This window comes from Octodon degus, unplaced genomic scaffold (genome assembly GCF_000260255.1).
Source record: "Octodon degus isolate 3935 unplaced genomic scaffold, OctDeg1.0 scaffold00021, whole genome shotgun sequence".
In the NCBI taxonomy this organism is placed as follows: Eukaryota; Metazoa; Chordata; class Mammalia; order Rodentia; family Octodontidae; genus Octodon; species Octodon degus.
This window is the reverse complement of record NW_004524597.1, coordinates 13,655,547-13,673,577: the sequence shown is the minus strand read 5'-3', so window position 1 is coordinate 13,673,577 and position 18,031 is coordinate 13,655,547. Positions and strand designations below refer to the sequence as shown.

General features: G+C 41.8%; 1 protein-coding gene across 4 annotated transcripts in view; it reads right to left on the bottom strand.

Annotated features, from left to right (window-relative positions):
* Nucleotides 1-18,031, bottom strand: part of Cltcl1 (clathrin heavy chain like 1) — a 137,162-nt gene that overhangs the window by 27,626 nt on the left and 91,505 nt on the right. For all 4 annotated transcript variants that reach the window (XM_023711719.1, XM_023711720.1, XM_004627991.2 and 1 more), the window contains 8 exons: nucleotides 14,859-15,023; nucleotides 13,838-14,018; nucleotides 13,029-13,192; nucleotides 11,545-11,670; nucleotides 10,498-10,640; nucleotides 9,472-9,706; nucleotides 7,213-7,335; nucleotides 2,473-2,618 (listed from right to left, as the gene is read on the bottom strand). In XM_023711719.1, coding sequence (XP_023567487.1) covers nucleotides 2,473-2,618; nucleotides 7,213-7,335; nucleotides 9,472-9,706; nucleotides 10,498-10,640; nucleotides 11,545-11,670; nucleotides 13,029-13,192; nucleotides 13,838-14,018; nucleotides 14,859-15,023 — 1,283 coding nt within the window. The remainder of the gene's footprint in view (nucleotides 1-2,472; nucleotides 2,619-7,212; nucleotides 7,336-9,471; nucleotides 9,707-10,497; nucleotides 10,641-11,544; nucleotides 11,671-13,028; nucleotides 13,193-13,837; nucleotides 14,019-14,858; nucleotides 15,024-18,031) is intronic.

The window sequence follows — 18,031 nt, the reverse complement described above, 5'->3', positions numbered from 1 at the left end:
GCATGTGGTGCTGGGGGATTGAACCGAGGTCCCTGTGCTTTGCTAAGCTTGTTCTAAGTAGGTGCTTTAGACCACTGAGCCATCTCACCAGCCCATTAATATATATTTTTAAATATATTTATTGCCTTTAAAAAGTTAACTACTCTATCAATTATTTGGAGAGGTGTGCTAAAATTGCCTAATACGATTCTGCCGGTCTCCTTGTGATTAAGCTTCTCTTTATATATTTTAGGCTACATTATTAGGCAAATGTAAGTTCAAAATTACCTCCTTTATGAAGGAAACTCTTTCACCACTATGCACTTGGTCTTCTACTCAATAATGCTTTTGAGGGGCTGGGGAGATGGCTCAGTGGAATAAGCGCTTCCCTGGCAAATGCAAGGGGCTGAGTTCAATCCCTGGTTCCGCCAAAAAAAAAAAAAAAAAAATGCTTTTGATCTTAAAGTTTCTTTTCTTTCTTTTTTTGTATTTTTTAGGGAAGTGTGTACAGGATGCTCAGAGTCTCCTTACTACTAGATCGGACTTATAGTGATCGGCCTGTTTACAGCCTCCAAAGAGCTGGGATTCAGGTGTACGCCACCACACCCAGTCTCAATTGCTGTCTCAGTGTGCCCCAGGGGTGGGGCCGGCATGGCAGGCCTGGGGATTGAACCCCTGACCCCTGCACCTGCTTGCAGGCACTTTAATCCACTGAGCTATTTGGCCAGCCCTTAAAGTCTATTTTCTAATTCTCATTAGTAAGTATACCAGCATTTTTAAGTATGGCATTTGCTTTTTAAGTTCTTTTATTTTCAGCTTATCATTAACCTTATATTTTAAATGTGTTTTATAAAAGGCATATTCATGGTTTTGGTTCTCTATGGCACTCAGATTTTATAAACACTTAACTAGAATGAAAGATCCATATACATTCATACAACTTTGAAGTGCCTGGGAGGCTGAAAACAGAAGGATCATTATGAGTCTGATCTGTGTAGTGAGACCCTGTACTAAAAAAAAGAAAGAAAGAAAGAAAGAAAGAAAGAGAAAGATCCATATACATCTAATGTAAGGAGGGGTAACATAAGGAGGGGCAACATAAGGAGGGGCTTCTTACTAGATGTTACACTTTTTGTAAGCCTTCAGGGTTTGTTTCCTTGGCCTGCACAGGAGAATCACAGCTTGGGTTCAATAGAATCTGGCAATAGTTAGATTGTTCTATAAGCTCCTCTCATTTTTTATTCTCAGACTTAGTTGCAAGCTCACTGCTTCATTTCAAAAGATAATTTATAATTTATTCAAAATTTAGACTTTTCCAGTGATAGGATTTATCTGGGTTTCCAGGCATCTGGTCTGTCACCGTCAGTGCAGGCCATTTTTACCTACACATGAAACTATGTCTGGTTAAACACTCACTGAAAATAAGAACAAAAACTCCAAAGACCTCCTACATGAGTAAGAAGCAGCCGTGTCCAACAGGTAGCAGTCAGAGCCACCTCAATGTAAGTGATTGGAAGTACACGCAAGCTAACGTCTATCAGAAGAGGTATGTCAGACAGCAGGCAGAACACTCTTGTTACCTCAGGCACCCTACTTACAATCAGCTTATGACTCTACTAAAATACATAGTAGACATACATCCCATAATTTACTATACAGTTTCTCTAAACTTAAAATCAAACTTCCAACCCCTTTTACAATACCACAGCCCTCAAAAGCCTTTCTCATCTACAAAATAAATCTTACAATTAAATCTGTACAGCAGGATTTATGATGTTAACACACTATAACCTGGTACAGACTATGATGATGATTTTTTTTTTTGAGATATGATCTTGCTATGTAGTGCAGGCTGGTCTTAAACTCACTATGTAGCACAGACCAGCCTTGAACTCATAGCAATCCTCTTGCATTGGTTTCTAGAATGTTGCGATTAGAAGTGTGCCACACCTGGCACTCTGTTGCTGAACTCTGAAGTGGCAACATGTTAGCTGATACCATGAGGAAACACACTCTCTGACCCTAGGACGTTTGTCTTGTTGCTGCTTCTGCCAGTACAGTTTCCACATATTTTAGTTTCTATGTCCTATTTCTGCCAAATCTCCCTTATTTATGTACCCAATTCTGATCTTGCTACTTCTTTCCAAGTTTTCTTGGTTCACTATGATTTCAAGTATTTAACACATACTTGGAATACAACAAACCCCTATCAAATGGCTCTTCTTCTCTAAGCTTTGTGGTTTCAGAGCATTGTAGGCCAGAACAATAAGAAGAATAAAGACTTCTGGGAAAAGCAAAATTCTGGCTGGGCTCTAAGAGACAGCAGGATTTAAACAGGAGAAGGGAAGCTTGCATTGAAGACATAAAAGTTAGTAAGAAGCCTGGAGTACAGCTAAGGACAGATGGATGAGAGAAGACAACATATCCTGAGTGTGAACATCCAGCAGCTGCCTGAATCTAACCACAGCCACTGCCATCCCAGCACACCCTTACCTGTGCTCGCTGAAGACAGAGTTATCCAGAACAATCTTCTCTAGTAGCTCAATTAGTTCATTAGGCAAGTCAGCTGTCATAAAGGCTTTGACAGTGACTGAGACCTCTTCAGGATCCTGTGTTTCTGACAATGCTGTCTGTACAACCTGGGTTTAAGAAGCATTTAAAAGAACTTGATGAGGGCCAGGAATATAGCTCAGCAACACAGCATCCACTTGGCAAGCATGAGGTTGTGAGTTTGAGTCCCAGAAATAAACAAACAAATAAACAAACAAACTTGATTAAAGTTGACTCAACACTGTATCTTTGCGGAGAGTAGTAAAGTTCAGTGGTAGAATGCTTGCCTAGCATGTATAAGGCCCTGGGTTTGATTCCAGTATTTCCAAAAAAGAAAAAAGAACTGTATCTTTGAAGCTAAACAGAAAGGGAGGATTCTTCCAATGTATTTTGGAGCAAAGAGAACATGGGAGATTTCCTCAAGGTAGAAAGGAAAGGGCAGCTTAGAGTAAAGCTCAGGGAATTCTGTTTGCTCTGTTCCCCCTTGTATCAAAAGAACTACAAGAAAAAAAAAGAAAGAGAGAGAGAGAGAAAGAGCTACAAGCTGGGTGGTGTTAGAAGTTTGGCTAGACTAAGCTGCATAGCAAGACCCTGTCTAAAACAAAACAAAAAAAAATGGCCATAGACCCTACTATCTGTTCCAATGATCATATTATCTACTGTACTTTAGAACATATAATAAGTGCAAAAATAGGAATGTGAAATACAAGTTTACTGTCACCTTGTTCTGTGAAGTCACCGTTCATAGCAAACATGGACTTCCAGCAGCATGTTGCCAGCAGAGGGCACTGCCAATACTTTGGCACAGTCCACTTCCAGGGAGGAGGTCAAATGCAACCAGAGATATGGAGCTTTTCTACCAGACAACACTGACAACCACCCTCAGAAAAAAAGATCAGCAAAAGACTAGCCATGCTTCCCACCATCAAATTGCAGGTGTCCATCTACCAAAAATCTCATAAATAGGGTAAAATCAGTTTTCCAAGAAGGAGTGATTCCGAGATTAAATTTTTAAATGTGTATCTTAAAAATATATAGAAAATGGAAATTCTTCCACCAATTGTCACTTTTCCATACTGATTTTCTACTTATATTTTTTACCTGTTCAGCATATACTAGTTTTAAATAATACTAGTTTTATATAAATGCTATGTATTTATATAAATATCATTTCATAAAGTGATATTTATAGATAATTTCAATGGCAATAATATTTTTTGGAACTCGTTTCCTATAACCAGTACCAAGTGTTTAGCTTATCACTTATAATAAACATGCACATCCTTACTGCATTCAAGTAAGGGTTTAAAAATCTCTAAGTGGTCTGTTACAGTTAGTATCCAGTATTTCTCTAAAGCCTTATGCAGTCATTGGTAGGCCTTTGTGGTAATGGCCAGATCTAGGCTGTGTGTTGCTGGGATTAAGGATGCAGTGGTGAGGTTAAGGCTATGATGCTACCCTCCATTAGGATGGATAATCTGTATAAAACATAAGGGACAGAAAGAGGGTTCCACTGTTGCTTGCTTGCTGCTTGCTGCCTTCTGTCTGCCCTGCTCTGCCATGAACTCTTTCTCCTCTGTGATGTCCCTTTGCCAGGCCACACTGTCTTGGAGCCAGATGACTATGGACTGAAATTGTTACAAAGTGTAAGACCAATAAACCTTTCCCCCATTAAAAAAAAAAAAAAAAAAAGAAGGAGTGATCCCAGTAAAAGTAGGTCAGAAGACCAGTAGTATTCTCCTTGTGTTCTGCCTGAAGGGGCTTCAAGTGGCTTTGGGGGTCTGTCACTTTTGCCATTTATGGTGTTTCTAAGGTGAGTAATGTCAGTCTCTTAATGAGGGAGAACAGACAGCTGTAGAAAATGTCACAGTTGACATATATTTCTGACCACAATTTTCACCTTGAATCTTTTATATTTTGAGATAGGGTCTCACTATGGAGCCCAGGCTGGCTTTGAACTTGCAATCTTCCTGTCTCAACTTCCTGAGTGCTACAAATACAGGCATCTACTACTGCATCTAGCTTTCAGCTTGGATCTTGAGGGGTCTGAAAGAAGTCAAAGATCAAAACAAAAGTGTGGTCCATCTTTCAGGTGGCCTATGTGTATTCAATGGCACCATGAGATGCAAAAGTTCTATCTCACTGTAGCTTATAATAATCAAGACAGGGATGCCAAGGAGTTAGAAGGAACCATCACAGCAGCTAAACAACCAAAAAGGATAAATAGGAAAAGGGGTGCTGTGGTACAGCACCCCAGATCTATGGTAATCCTACAATAAATTTATCAGTTTTTTTTTTTTTTTTTTTTTTTTTTAGACAAGATCTCAGTCTACAGTTTAGGCTGGCCTTGAACTCAAGTTTGTAGCCCAGGCTGGCCTGGAACTTACAATAATCTTTCTACTTCAACCTCCTGAGTGCTGGGATTACAGGTGTGTGCCACCACTCCCAGTCACTTTATCAGTGCTTAAAAACCTTAAAGAGCTGGAGACATAGCTCAGAAGCACAGTGCCTATGTGGCAAGCAGGAAGTCCTGAGTCTAATTCCTGGTTCCCAAAACAAAAACAAAACCCTTAGAGCCAGGCATGGTGGCACACCTTGTAAACCCAGCACTCAGAAGGCTGAGGTAGGAGTATCATCTGATCATGTGATTCGTCTAGCCTGATGGATACAGTAACACTGCCTCAAAAAAACAAAACCAAAACCAAATAAATGAAAACCAAAAACCAAAACAAACAGAAAACCTTATTTATTTAACTTATGTAGCTTTACAGCAGTTTAAACAGATACGGAGCTGGTTGTACCTGTGGTCACAGCTATTTGGGAAGATGGGACAGGAGAACTCTTTGAGCATGAGAACTCTTGGGAACTTGATTTTGGCTTTTTGTTTGTTTTGAGACAGAGTCTTGTGATGTACCCCAGGTTGGACTTGACCTTCTAAAAATTTGAGACCAGCTTGGGGAACACCTCAAAAACCAGCCAGGCATAGCAGCATACACCTACAATCCCAGCACATGTAAGGCTGAGGCAGGAGGATTGCCATGAGTTTGAGGTACATCATGAGCTCAAGGCCAGCCTGAACTATATAGTGAGACCCTGTTTCAAAAGAAAAAACAACCATCATGCATAACAAGTTGTCTTAAGGGCATAACTACATTTCTACCTTCTGTTTAAGTCAATACAGATATTCAACCTAAGGTTATCTCAGGACACTGCTTTCTCTAAGTACATTTTATATAAGGATTTATTCCAGACACTGAAAGCAGTCTGCCTCTGTTGTGTGCTCCCAATCAGAGGGATAGTGAAACAGAGTATCCCACCAGGAGGTGGCTAGATGATCAATTAGAGCTGACTTAATGACCAACTCAGCAGGGTCACACAAAAACAAGACAAGTCCCACTGGCTGTACTTTGGTGCAGTGTTAAAGCCGCCTTCCCCGAGGGCCAATACAAGGTCAGCTATAGGGGGTACCTGTTGGCTGGATCATACCTGGACATGTCTGGTGCCTGTGAACTTGGAGGTAGATTCTTAGAGAAACTCAGCAGACTCTGTCCCTAGCCTTTTGTTTAATGTTTTTAGGTCTGGATGAAGGTTATTAAACTTTCAAGTCAGTCCTCAAGTTGTTTTAATTCTGATGTTGATATAATAGAGACTGAAAACAATATAGACTTCTGTAAATCTAAAAATATTTCAAAACAAAAATTTTATTAAAATTTATGGCATGCTGGGAATGGTGGCACATGCCTGTAATCCCAGCACTCAGGAGGCTGAGGCAGGATCATTGTGAGTTTGAGGCCAGCCTGGGCTACAAAGTGAGTGCAAGGCCTGCCTGAACTGCACAGCGAGACCCTGTCTCAAAAGAGAGAGAGAAAAATAAAGAGTGACAGAGAGCGGAAGTGAGGGAGAGCAAGAGCGAGGGAGAGGGAGAAAGAGAGGGAGAAGGAGAGGAAGAGAGAAAGAGGGAGAGGGAGAGGGAGAGAGGGAGAGGGAGACAGAAAGAGGGAGAGGGACAGGGGGAGAGGGAGATTGAACTAAGGCCCTTGTGCTTGCCAGGGAAGTGCTTATTCCACTGAGCCATCTCCCTGCACCCCCTTTTTTGCATAGTCCCATTTGCATGTCCATATCTGTTGTAGTTCCAGCACTACATTCAGTTCTAATGAAGTACTGGACAGTCACAAAATGTGATTAGATGAGAGGTCATCTGAGACATGTTAAGAGCCACTTAATTCTTTTTTTTTTCTTTTCTTTTTTTTTTTTTTTTTTTGGCAGAACCAGGGATTGAACTCAGGCCCTTGCGCTTGCCAGGGAAGCGCTTATTCCACTAAGCCATCTCCCCGGCCCCTAGAGCCACTTAACTTCTATCAATAGTAGGCTAAGCTAAAAAACAAACAAACAAAAAACAACCTCAAGAATCCAGTATGCAGGCACATCATCCAATCTTGTTCTCTAAGGGGCTGCCAAACCCTGCTTTGGATATAAGAGCCAACTCTATACCTTAAGCCAATAACAACTTCAAATTAGAGCACCCTTGACAATTGAGCCATTTCTAGGCAAGCTACTTCTGCAGGGAAGAAGGTTTGTTAATAGCTATAAGATATTTAAATGTAAGAATAAGTCAGTCACTGGAGCCACAAGAGAAGTAGTAGGCACAATACAAGCATACACACATTCCCTTCTGTGTCTTACCTGGTCAATCAGCTGTCTCCTAGATGGGTTGGTCTCCTCAAGGACATGGGCCCAGAGTTCAGGGTCCTTCCTGTGTACCAGGTATCGGGCCTCACTTTTGAACAGAGAGTTTTCATTGCAAACCTGAAATGAGCACACTAGTGTGTAACTCCAAGCAGACAATGGTTGCACACCTCAGTGACTAACTTCTCCCTGCTACTTGTATGGATAGCTGGAACCCAGACGAGATGTTGTGCTTTAAAAGTGATGAACAGCATCTTATACTGTTAACACTGTACTCCTCAAAGTATCTCAGAATGCCCCTTTCTAAGTCTGCAGGACCCCAGCCATTATCCTTCTATGATGATGGACATACTCTGAATCTTGTGCTGAGTCACTATCAGGAGCCATAGAAAGCTCCCAAGGATTTGAGTTATGATTTGGTTGGGAACTAAATATTTTTTTATTATTTAAATCTTATTTATTTATTTATTTATTTAAAAATTATTTATTTATTACATTTATTTATTGTGTATGTGTGTGGCCAGCTCAGCCCACCAGGGGGCGGGGCTGGCTGGCATGTGGTGCTGGGGGATTGAACCGCGGTCCCTGTGCTTTGACAAGCTTGTTTCAAGTAGGTGCTTTAGACCACTGAGCCATCTCTCCAGCCCCATAAATCTTTTTTTTTTTAAATTTTATTTGTGTGTGTGTGTGTGTGTGTGTGTGTGTGTGCACGCGCGCAGCTCAGCCCACCAGGGGGCGGGGCTGGCTGGCATGTGGTGCTGGGGATTGAACCGTGGTCCCTGTGCTTTGCTAAGCTTGCTCTAAGTAGGTGCTTTAGACCACTGAGCCATCTCACCAGCCCCGGGAACTAAATTTTTATTTTAAGTATTCACATGTAGCTAGCTCCAACCTGTCTCTAAAGTGTTATCACAATAGCCCAGAACAGATATAAAACAGCACACATACTGCAATGCTTCAAGGCCTATGAAATTTAAAATGTGCTTTCACTAACTGATTTTGAGATCCTTCTCTGAATATTGTTGTCTTTAAGCTGTCAGTTATCCACAAGGATGTTTCAATGTGTGAGGCATTTGCTAAGTCTTGGTGGGAATCATACCCATTGAGGACCAGATACAGGGTTGAGTGATTTGTGTGTCTAAAAAGGTAACATGGGCTGCCTGTGTGTACAAGACAGGAGGCAAGAGCGGGCTGGCATAGTGCCTACTGCACATCACAGTCCTCTCTTGGACAGAAAAGACTTGAATGAACACCTCTCATCCAGTTAAACTTGATTTTACCAAAAGAACATACTGCCTCATAGCACAGATGAGTGCTAAGATCTCATAGAGGTCACTAAACAGCACTTTAATAAAAAGGTGACAAAAAGCCAAAAAGTGGTTTAATGGTTTCAAACTAAGGAAAAATTCCAGCTTTATAAAAACTAGTTCCTCAGAGCCTGCCAGGTGAGGGGCTATGTTGACTCAACCCTCTTGTCATTCTGTCTAAGAACTGGGGCAGAAAGAGAAGCTGATAATTCTTTTCTATCTTCTACTTTCTATATGCACACCTAACATATGCCATAGCTGGCTGCTGAGTATTTACCAAAGGCTCAGAGGTGCTAGGGACAAACAGGTAAATACATACCAGGAGCTTACAGCTCAACAAACATTAGATTCAACCACATGCTTTCTAGATTTTTATCTTCAATGGTTAAGCACCAATAGTTCATATGGCTCAACCTACACTCATAATTATGTACATGCAGATCCAACCTGGGAAGATGTTGGCAGGAGACTTGGCAAATGTTTTGAGGCCATCAATGGCCTGAGGGATGAGGTGGGAAGAGATGGGGAGGGCACGTGAGTTGTCTTTTAGGGGGTCCTTGGGACAAGAAGTAGTGGGGGAATGCAGACCACTCTAGGTGTGGTAGCACGAAAAGAAGCTGACTGAGTCAATGTGGGGAAGGAGAGTCCCCAGAGGAAGTTCTGGGTCAGGCTACAGAGTTCAATTTTGTTCTAAAGTTCCCAGGTAATATTGAGGACACTAAGTCGAGAGGGATAAGTCAAATTAAGGGCCAAATAAGCCCACAGGACCATAAGCAGGTCATAAAAGTGTCAGGATTACAAAGCAACCAAATGCATGGAAAAGTACCTATGTCCTTCCAACTTTGGGTATATAGAAAGACCTGGTCAGCCCCCCTAGGAACACATTAGATGCCTGTACCATGAGTCCAGAACAACATGGACAGTCAAGCATACAAACACATTTGCTGCCCACCTTAATGAGCTCAAGGTCACACTTTCCCCGCTCATAGGCAACACAGGCCAGATGCGGGTCCCTCTTCTCACAGTACCAGCCTACCACACTGCTGTCATAATAGGCATTCTCTCTCAAGAAGCGCTCAGGGTTGTTGTTGCTGTCAATGTAGATTTTGGCCAATGCATTATGAATGGCAGGCTCCTCACAGCCTTCATGCATCCGGGACTCCAACCAGGGAAGCAACAACTTCAGCCTTTGAATGAAAGCAAATAATATAGAAGTCTCAAGACTACCACTGGAAACTTCAGGGTAATCCCTAGGTTCTGAGGGTTAATTTTGGGGTGAGAGGTATTACTAGGGATTAAATTCAGAGGCCCTACATGCTAGGCAGGAGTTATATTCTTTTTTAAAATTTAATTTTAAGACAGTATAAGTTGGTCAAGGTGACTTCAAACTTATGACTCTTCTGCCTTAGCCTCCCAGGTAGCTGGAATTATAGGAACATGATAGTATGCCCAGTTTATCAGGTGATTCTTTCTTTCTTTCTTTCTTTCTTTGTTTCTTTCTTTGTTTCTTTCTTTTCTTTCTTTCTTTCTTTCTTTCTTTCTTTTTTTTTTTGTATTTTAGTACAGTCTACAGGGTCTCACTACACAGATCAGACTCATAGTGATTCTCCTGTTTTTAGCCTCCCAAACTCTGGGGTTACAGGTATGCACCACCATGCCCAGTATTATGAGGTGATTCTTAAAACAAAATGAAATGAAATGAAACAAAGTATCACTCCATTAAGTTTAGGTTGTTCCAGGGATCAGGAGAGACATGGGTTCCAAATTGATTTCGACTGTTGTTTTTCATCAGGGTCTTTAGCACCAGTAGCATTTCTTAACCCAACAATGATCCTTGACCTACAATGTACACATGAAAGACCAGCTACAGAGACAGTACTAGAGCCTAGAGACCCAGATGATTGCAGCTTAAGAGAAACACAGACAATAAACACCAGAATCCAGATGTAAGAGAAGACACCAAGTAAGGATACCCTACCTGTTCCTTTTTTCTACTTCAGCCACCAATTCATCAGTAGAGAACTGTCCTCTTACCACAACAATCAGGTTTTTAATTACTTCTTCAGAACAATCCACATCAAGCAGCCCTCCAACCACAGCTGGGAGCCGGCTAGGGTTAACCTAGAACAGTCAAGGTGAGAATTTTATTCCATTTTATTTATTTTTTTGAGGATCCTGGGATTGAACTCAGACCCTTGCACTTGTCAGGCAAGCACTTATTCTACTGAGCTATCTCCCTGGCCCTGAGGTGAGAATTTTAGTGCTGCAACCACAGAACATTGGTACAAGGCCCCTAAGACTTGGACACTGTGGGCAAAATCTGTTTAGAACTGAACTTTGTTTCACCAAACTACATATGTCAAATCCCTAATCTCCAATAAGATAATATTTGGAGATGAGATGTGGCTATTAAAGATATAACTAATGCTGAGGGTGGGGTCATAATTCCAATAGGCCTAGCATCCCTATAAGAAGTACATGAGTTTTGATCTCCCATATCACAAAGAAAACAACAAGTACATGTGCATAGAGGAAAGGCCCTGTGAGAACAGAGTGCTCAGGTGGCCATTTGCAAGCCTAAAACCCTTCCATGCCAGTAACTTATTCTTGAACTTCTGGCCTTTGAGAAATAAATTTCTGTCCTTTAAGTCACATAGTCTGTGGCATTTTATTCTCGCAGCCTGAGAAGATTAATATATTGTTCTTCAAAGTGACAGTCTGGGGGGGCCGGGGAGATGGCTCAGTGGAATAAGTGCTTCCCTGGCAAGCACAATGGTCAGAGTTCAATCCCTGCTTCTGAAAAAAAAAAAAAAAAAATTCTTGTACAGCAATTAACCACTAGGAAGAATGTATGCAATGTGTTAATTATTGAAACTGTCCTACCAATTTGATTTGAAACTGTCTCATTGCTATTTGTTCATCAATAAAATTATGGAAAAAAAAAAGTGACAGTCTGTGAAATATTCAGGGGTAAGCAGCAGACTGCAGACACATTTGGGAAGCCCACGTGGCCCACCCACAGTACCTTCCGGACATAAACCTCAATGTACTTCTGCAGGCTGTTGCGGTCCAAGTAGAGTACAAGATCGTGGACAAAGTCAAAGCGATCGCATACGATGATGAGTGGCAGCTGGTCTGGGAGCTTGGCCTCCTGGGGGTTGGAGGGCACAGAAAACAGGTAAGGTAGCAAGGGCCCCGTAGAGTCAGCCCCAGGGTCACACACTGACACGGGATAGCACTGTCTATGCAACAAAGCTCTTGTGGGCATAAGGATCATGCCATAGCTGGCAACTAAGGCATGCAACTCGGGGCTACAGTGTTTACTTTGGGAAATAAGTGGCAATAGTATTTGGTTAAAAAGTGAACTTTCTTAAATTTGACGGTAACTTTCCAAATTTGTATAAATCCAATATCTTTTGGGTTAAGACAGTGTTTGTAAATTTATGGCATGTGTACCTCAGCAGGCTGTTTGTATCGCTAAAAGCTCTAGAAGGTTCACCATCACTGAGTTAAGACAAGCAGCTTACTATGTACAGCCCAGCACAGACCAGGTATGCCCAAAGAACAGAAAGCCTAGCCAGGTGTGCTGGTACACAGGTATAATTCCAGCACTTGGGAGGCTGAAGCAGAAGGATTATTGCAAGTTTAAGGCCAGCCTGGGCTGTGTAGTGAGTACAAGGTCTGCCAAACTGTAAAGCAAGACCTTGTTTCAACAAAACAACAACAACAAAAACTACAACACAACAGAAAGCCTGAACTACCCAGAGAGCAGTCCCAAATTGGGATGGCAGGGGGTGCCCTCTGTGAAGACTCAGTCCCCAGATCAGAATGGTACCTTGTTGGAAAAAGCCAGCAGGCCACCACTATCACATCTCCCCCTGTTTGAACTCATACATAGACTAAATTTTTCAGGATCCCTGAAAATACATGCTCTCTAAGAGAACATGAATAAAAGTAACACCTGCAAACTTCAGGCCTCAGCTATTAAAACCATCTATAGTATTACTCTGTACTTTTTCCTTCTTCCAGTTATCATGAAGTCAACCTTTAAGATACACTGCATAAGATGGCTAAACATCCACATGCCTTCTGTTCGAAGGATGAGCCAGGACAGGTGTCCCACTCATTTAAATGGCCACCCAGGAATGCTGCATGGGAAGCAAGCAGACTTCTTGTCCTTCATGGCTCTAGTACTGAATGGTCTCATTTTTCCTGCATCTCCCTGATGCTAATCAACAGGGACACACTAGGGATACTGCTGAAATACAATGCAGCAACTCCCTCCATTCATGCACTGGATAACAAAATCACAGACAACTTGCTGCTTTTTTTAAACAATGTTTTTTTTCTTCTAAGGACCTTAGACTTTAGGTGGAGCTCTGCACTAGAAACTAAGGAAACACTGCCTGGACAAACCCAGATTTCTGCCTCTTAGGACAGTTAGCTAAGGTATGCCCACTTCTGCTACCTGTGAGAACACATTGTGGAGGGAGGTGTTACTGGACGCACCTTAAGGAAGTTCTTCACCCGCTCTGGATTATAGCAGCTGCTCTCACGACATATCCTTTCCACCTCCTTGATTTGCCCTGTCTTGCAGGCAGCCTGAATGTACTTCAGATGCACATCTGGGTCTTGGCTAAAGTTCACAATTGAGCCCAGGAAGCAGAAGAGCCCTATAAAGAGAGATTGCTTCACGTTTGCCCTCTTAGCATTTACCTGTCTTCTCCATGACCACTGCCCACCTTCCCTTGATGACTGAGGCTACAATGACCCTGCTCCACATCCCAGTACCCGTGGCCCACTTACACCTCTTTATCCACATGAAGCTCTGCCTTGGTTCCTCAAAACAGACTTAATCTGTCCCTAAAGAAGCCACTCCACGTGCAGCACTCTTTCTTATGTGATGCCCACAGAAGGAAAAGGTAACTTCTGAACACATACCACAAAGTGACAGTCCCTGCTCTGTGTTGTTACTCAGAAGACAACAAAGGAGCTGCCCTCTCAGGTCTGCCCATATCACGCAGCATCCCCTTCTACTAGTACCCAGGACAAGCAGTACAGGATTTGAAATAAATTATATGCTAGACTATGCTGCAGCGACACATGGCTTCACAGAGACTTCAGGTATAAAAGGGAGATTCTAAGTCTCCCTACCCCAATGCAAACCAATCTGATTTCTTTCTGTGGACACACCTGAGAGGGTTACTTATGTTCAGTAATATGTATGAAATAGTAGTAACAGTCTTCCCTTGATTGAGTGGCTAGTGGGATCTAGGAAAGCAAGTGCAGCAGAAAGGTGGGGAAGCTGCACAGTTTACCTTCATAACTCTTGAAGGATTCAAAGAGCTCCACAAGGGACTGTGTGCCCAGCTGCTCATAGTACTTGGAGGCCACCTGCACACACAGCTGAAGATTCTGTCTGATGTTAGCAGACAGCATGGCACGAAGACACTCCAGAGAGTCCTCCACTGACAAGGAGCCAAAGAAGTTGATGAGCCACTAGGAATAAAGAAGGAGTCTGTATGCAGCTGTGCACAACTGTAAATGCTAACACTAGGGACATTACTAGGTCATCAGGCCTTGCTCCATCCCAAATGTCATAAATGTAAAGAATTTCTACTTAACCAGACTGAAAAGCAATCAACTATCACGGCGAAAAGTGGGAGCAAGGAGTACACTTCGATAAGATACAGATCTAAATTATTCATTCTTAGGGCCGGCCTGATAGCTCAGCAAACTAAAGCGCCTGCTTAGGCATAGCACAGCAGGCCAGGGTTTGATCCCTGGCCTGCTGTGCTGGCCCCGCCCCCAGTGCCTGCTCAGACAGCACTTGAGGCTGGGTGTGGTGGCGTGCACCTATAATCCCAGCACTTGCGAGGCTAAAAACAGGAGGATCACTATGAGTCTGATCTATGTGGTGAGACCCTACAGACCTGTAGACCCTGTAGACACTGTTCTAAATACAGAAAAACAACAACAAAACACCCAACCAACTATTCATTCTTCAATAGTTCATAATTGATACCAAAGCTATTTGGTAAATGGAAACACAAAAGATAGTCTAGCTTTTGCTAATGGTTTCAGAAGTGCTAACATGTTGTCAATGTTAAAATATTATCTCTATTCCTTGTTAGACTAAGTCAGAGTTGGGAATTTGGGGGGAAATGACATAAGGCCTAAACACACTGCTGGGAAGGTGAGGTCTGTCTAAACTCTTGGAAGAAAAGCATGCCAGGTCCACACATGTCCCTAAAATCCCAAATAGATACTGACAGCATGTAACACAAAGGACTACACAGACACTAGCTATATCGGAAGTGTGCCACTGATATACTATACCTCAGGATTGAGGAGGTGAGTATGGACCACAGCCCTTTTGATGTCATAGAGGTCAGTGTAGTGCTCCAGTGCTCGCTGAAGGAGACCTGCCTTCTCACAGAGCTGGGCAATGTGCGCCCGATCGTAATGTGTAAACATCTGATTTCCAAGGATGGCATCTGCAACCTGTGAAACAGCAACTTCAGTGAGAAAGCCTGAGGGTGATAATAACTTTTTAATAGCAATTGCTCACCCATGCTCCCTAGGGTAGGGTGAAGCTCTGGAACCAATGCTCATGGGGTGCTGACCATATCATGTTTCCACAGTGGAAGCAGCAAGTCATCTGAGGCCCTTTGTGTAAGAGTCCTCCCAGTGGCAGAGCTGGCTTGGCCCATAATGCTGTAGATTGGCATCTAAGTAATTCTGAGGCCTGGGATTACTCCACAACCTGTTGAGTGCTTAAGCAATCACATTTTTTATAAGGTTATCTATGGCAAGATCAATGTGAAGGGTCAAGAATATCAAGCTATCCTTTAATAAGACAAGGAAGTCAGAAATGTATCTGCAAGTAACAAATCACATTTGTGTTCACTAGTCTGGCTATTGAGTTAAAGGAAAAATTATGAATGCTTAAAAAACAAACATTCCTGGAAGTAATTTTACTTTTTATATATACTTTTTGTAGTACTGGAGGTTAAACCTAGGGTCCCACTAAGTTGCTAAATTGCTCAGGCTGAGCTTGAATTTGAAATCTTCTGTCTCAGCCTCCCAGAGTACTGGGATTACAGGCACACACCATTACTCCTGCTGCCTATTCTTTTTTTTTTTTTTTTAATAGATGGGGCCTTGTTATGTTCCTTAGGCTGCCCTGAACTCCTGTGCTTAAGCAATCCTCTTGTTTCAGCCACCCTAGTAGCTAGGACTACAGGTGTATGTCACTGCACCAACTACTGGAAAGAACTATGATGAGGCTTAATATTATCTTACTAAGAACCCTGTAGGAGCAAGTGTAGTAGCACATGTCTATAATCCCAGCATTAGGGAGACTAAAGCAGAAGGATTTCTTTGAGTTCCAGAGAGGCCTCCATGGACAAGGGGCCAAAGAAGTTGATGAGCCCTGGGAATAAAGAAGGACTCTGTATGCACCTGTGCACAGCTATAAATGCCGCCAATACTAGGGACATAACTAGGTCATCAGGCCTTGCTTCATCCCAAGTGTCACAAATATAAAGAATTTCTATTTACTCGGACTGCAAAACAGCCATCTATCATGGTGAAAAGTGGGAGCAAGGAGCATATTTGAGATAAGATATAGACCTAAGGTATTCATACCCTGGTCTATGAATAAGTTCAAGACCTTGTCTTGAAAAGAAGAGAAGAGAAGAGAAGAGAAGAGAAGAGAAGAGAAGAGAAGAGAAGAGAAGAGAAGAGAAGAGAAGAGGACCTCGTGGGATAAGAATGAATCAGTCAACGTAACAACCCTACAGCCTTGCAGAGTCATTTCACTGTTTATCTCTAACCTGTACCTAGTCCTGACAAGGCACATTCCTGGGTGCTTTCACCTGTCGCCTATTATACTCTTTTCCACTCCTTCTAGGAAGTAAGATACTGTACCAGTGTGGAGCCAGAAACACAGCTGATACCACACTGTTCCAGAACTACACACATGGTTCCCCATGGAATTAACAATCAACACAAGTCCTAAGCTTCACAGCAGTCCACACCTGTTTCCCTTGTTCTTTTATTTGCTTCTGATCTTTTCTTACTATCCTCTTGTTTTTTAATATCTCCCCTTTATTAGACCAACAACCTTTTTTTCTCTTTTTTGCGGAACTGGGGATTGAACTCAGGCCCTTGAACTTGCCAGGGAAGCGCTTATTCCACTGAGCCATCTCCCTGGTCCCCCAACAACATATTTTTGAGAATTTGGTTTTTGTGTTTATTTATAGGGACAGTGTCTTATTACACAGTCCATGCTGGCCTTGAACTTACAATCCTCCTGCCTCAGTATCCCAAGAACTCGGATTACAGGTGTGTAACAAGACAGTAGTTTGTTTCAGAGAATTCAGATAGCATAGACGAGCAAAGATAGAAACATTACCCAGTGCCCATCAGTCAGACAAGACTGCCTCACTATTTTTGGCACAGTGCCCTCACCATGTTCAAATGCTTGCTTACCTCTTAGGGTACAGGGGTGCTCCTTGGCACCTGGCTGTTGAGTTTCTGAGTGGCAGCTGGTGTCTATTATATATAATCACCAAGTCATGGAGACCAAACACCAAAGAGTAAATTAACACAGCTTTTATTTTCTTGAGGTGTGATAAGACCTACTTCTTAGCAACTGACTTGTGGATTTGAATAAATTGAAATAAAAAACTAACTTACTCTTTCCTAATTTTAAGGCAAAATGTGATTATTAAGGAAAAAACAAGACAGATAAGTAAAGAATAAAGTAAATTTCTACAATTTTATCCAGGTATAAAAACTTTGATTAAAATAGCCCACTATAAATTGCACTACCTCTCTTTTCTGTACTATGTATATACTTAACCAAAAAATAGCATATACATTCAATCTGATCTTAACTGATATCCCACACATTTCAGGCAGAAAAATGATTCCTAACATAGTAAGATGCCTCTGTTCCCATTAAAACAGATATTATTTCAGAAAAAGTGTTGAAACAGACATGGGGAAATTGAAACCCTTATTTATTGCTGGTCAGAGTATAAAATGGTGAAGGCTTTCAGAATATAGTACAGTCATTTCTCAAAAAGTTAAACTTAGAATTACAATATGATCGAGCAATTCCACTTTTGGGTATATATCCAAAAAGAATTAAAAGCTGAGTCTTGGGCCGGGGAGATGGCTCAGTGGAATAAGCGCTTCCCTGGCAAGCGCAAAGGCCTGAGTTCAATCCCTGGTTCTGTCAAAAAAAAAAAAAAAAAAAAAAAAAAAAGCTGAGTCTTGAAGAAATACTCACACATCCATGTTCATAGAAGCATTGCTTACATGAGCCAGGAGGTAAAACAACCCATGTAAAAAACAAAACAAAATAAAAATAAACAACCCATGTATCCATCAACAGATGAATGGATAAATAAAATGTAATATATACATACAAATGAATATGATTCAATCTTTTTTTTTCCATAATTTCATTGAGAAACAAATAGCAATGAGACAGTTTCAAA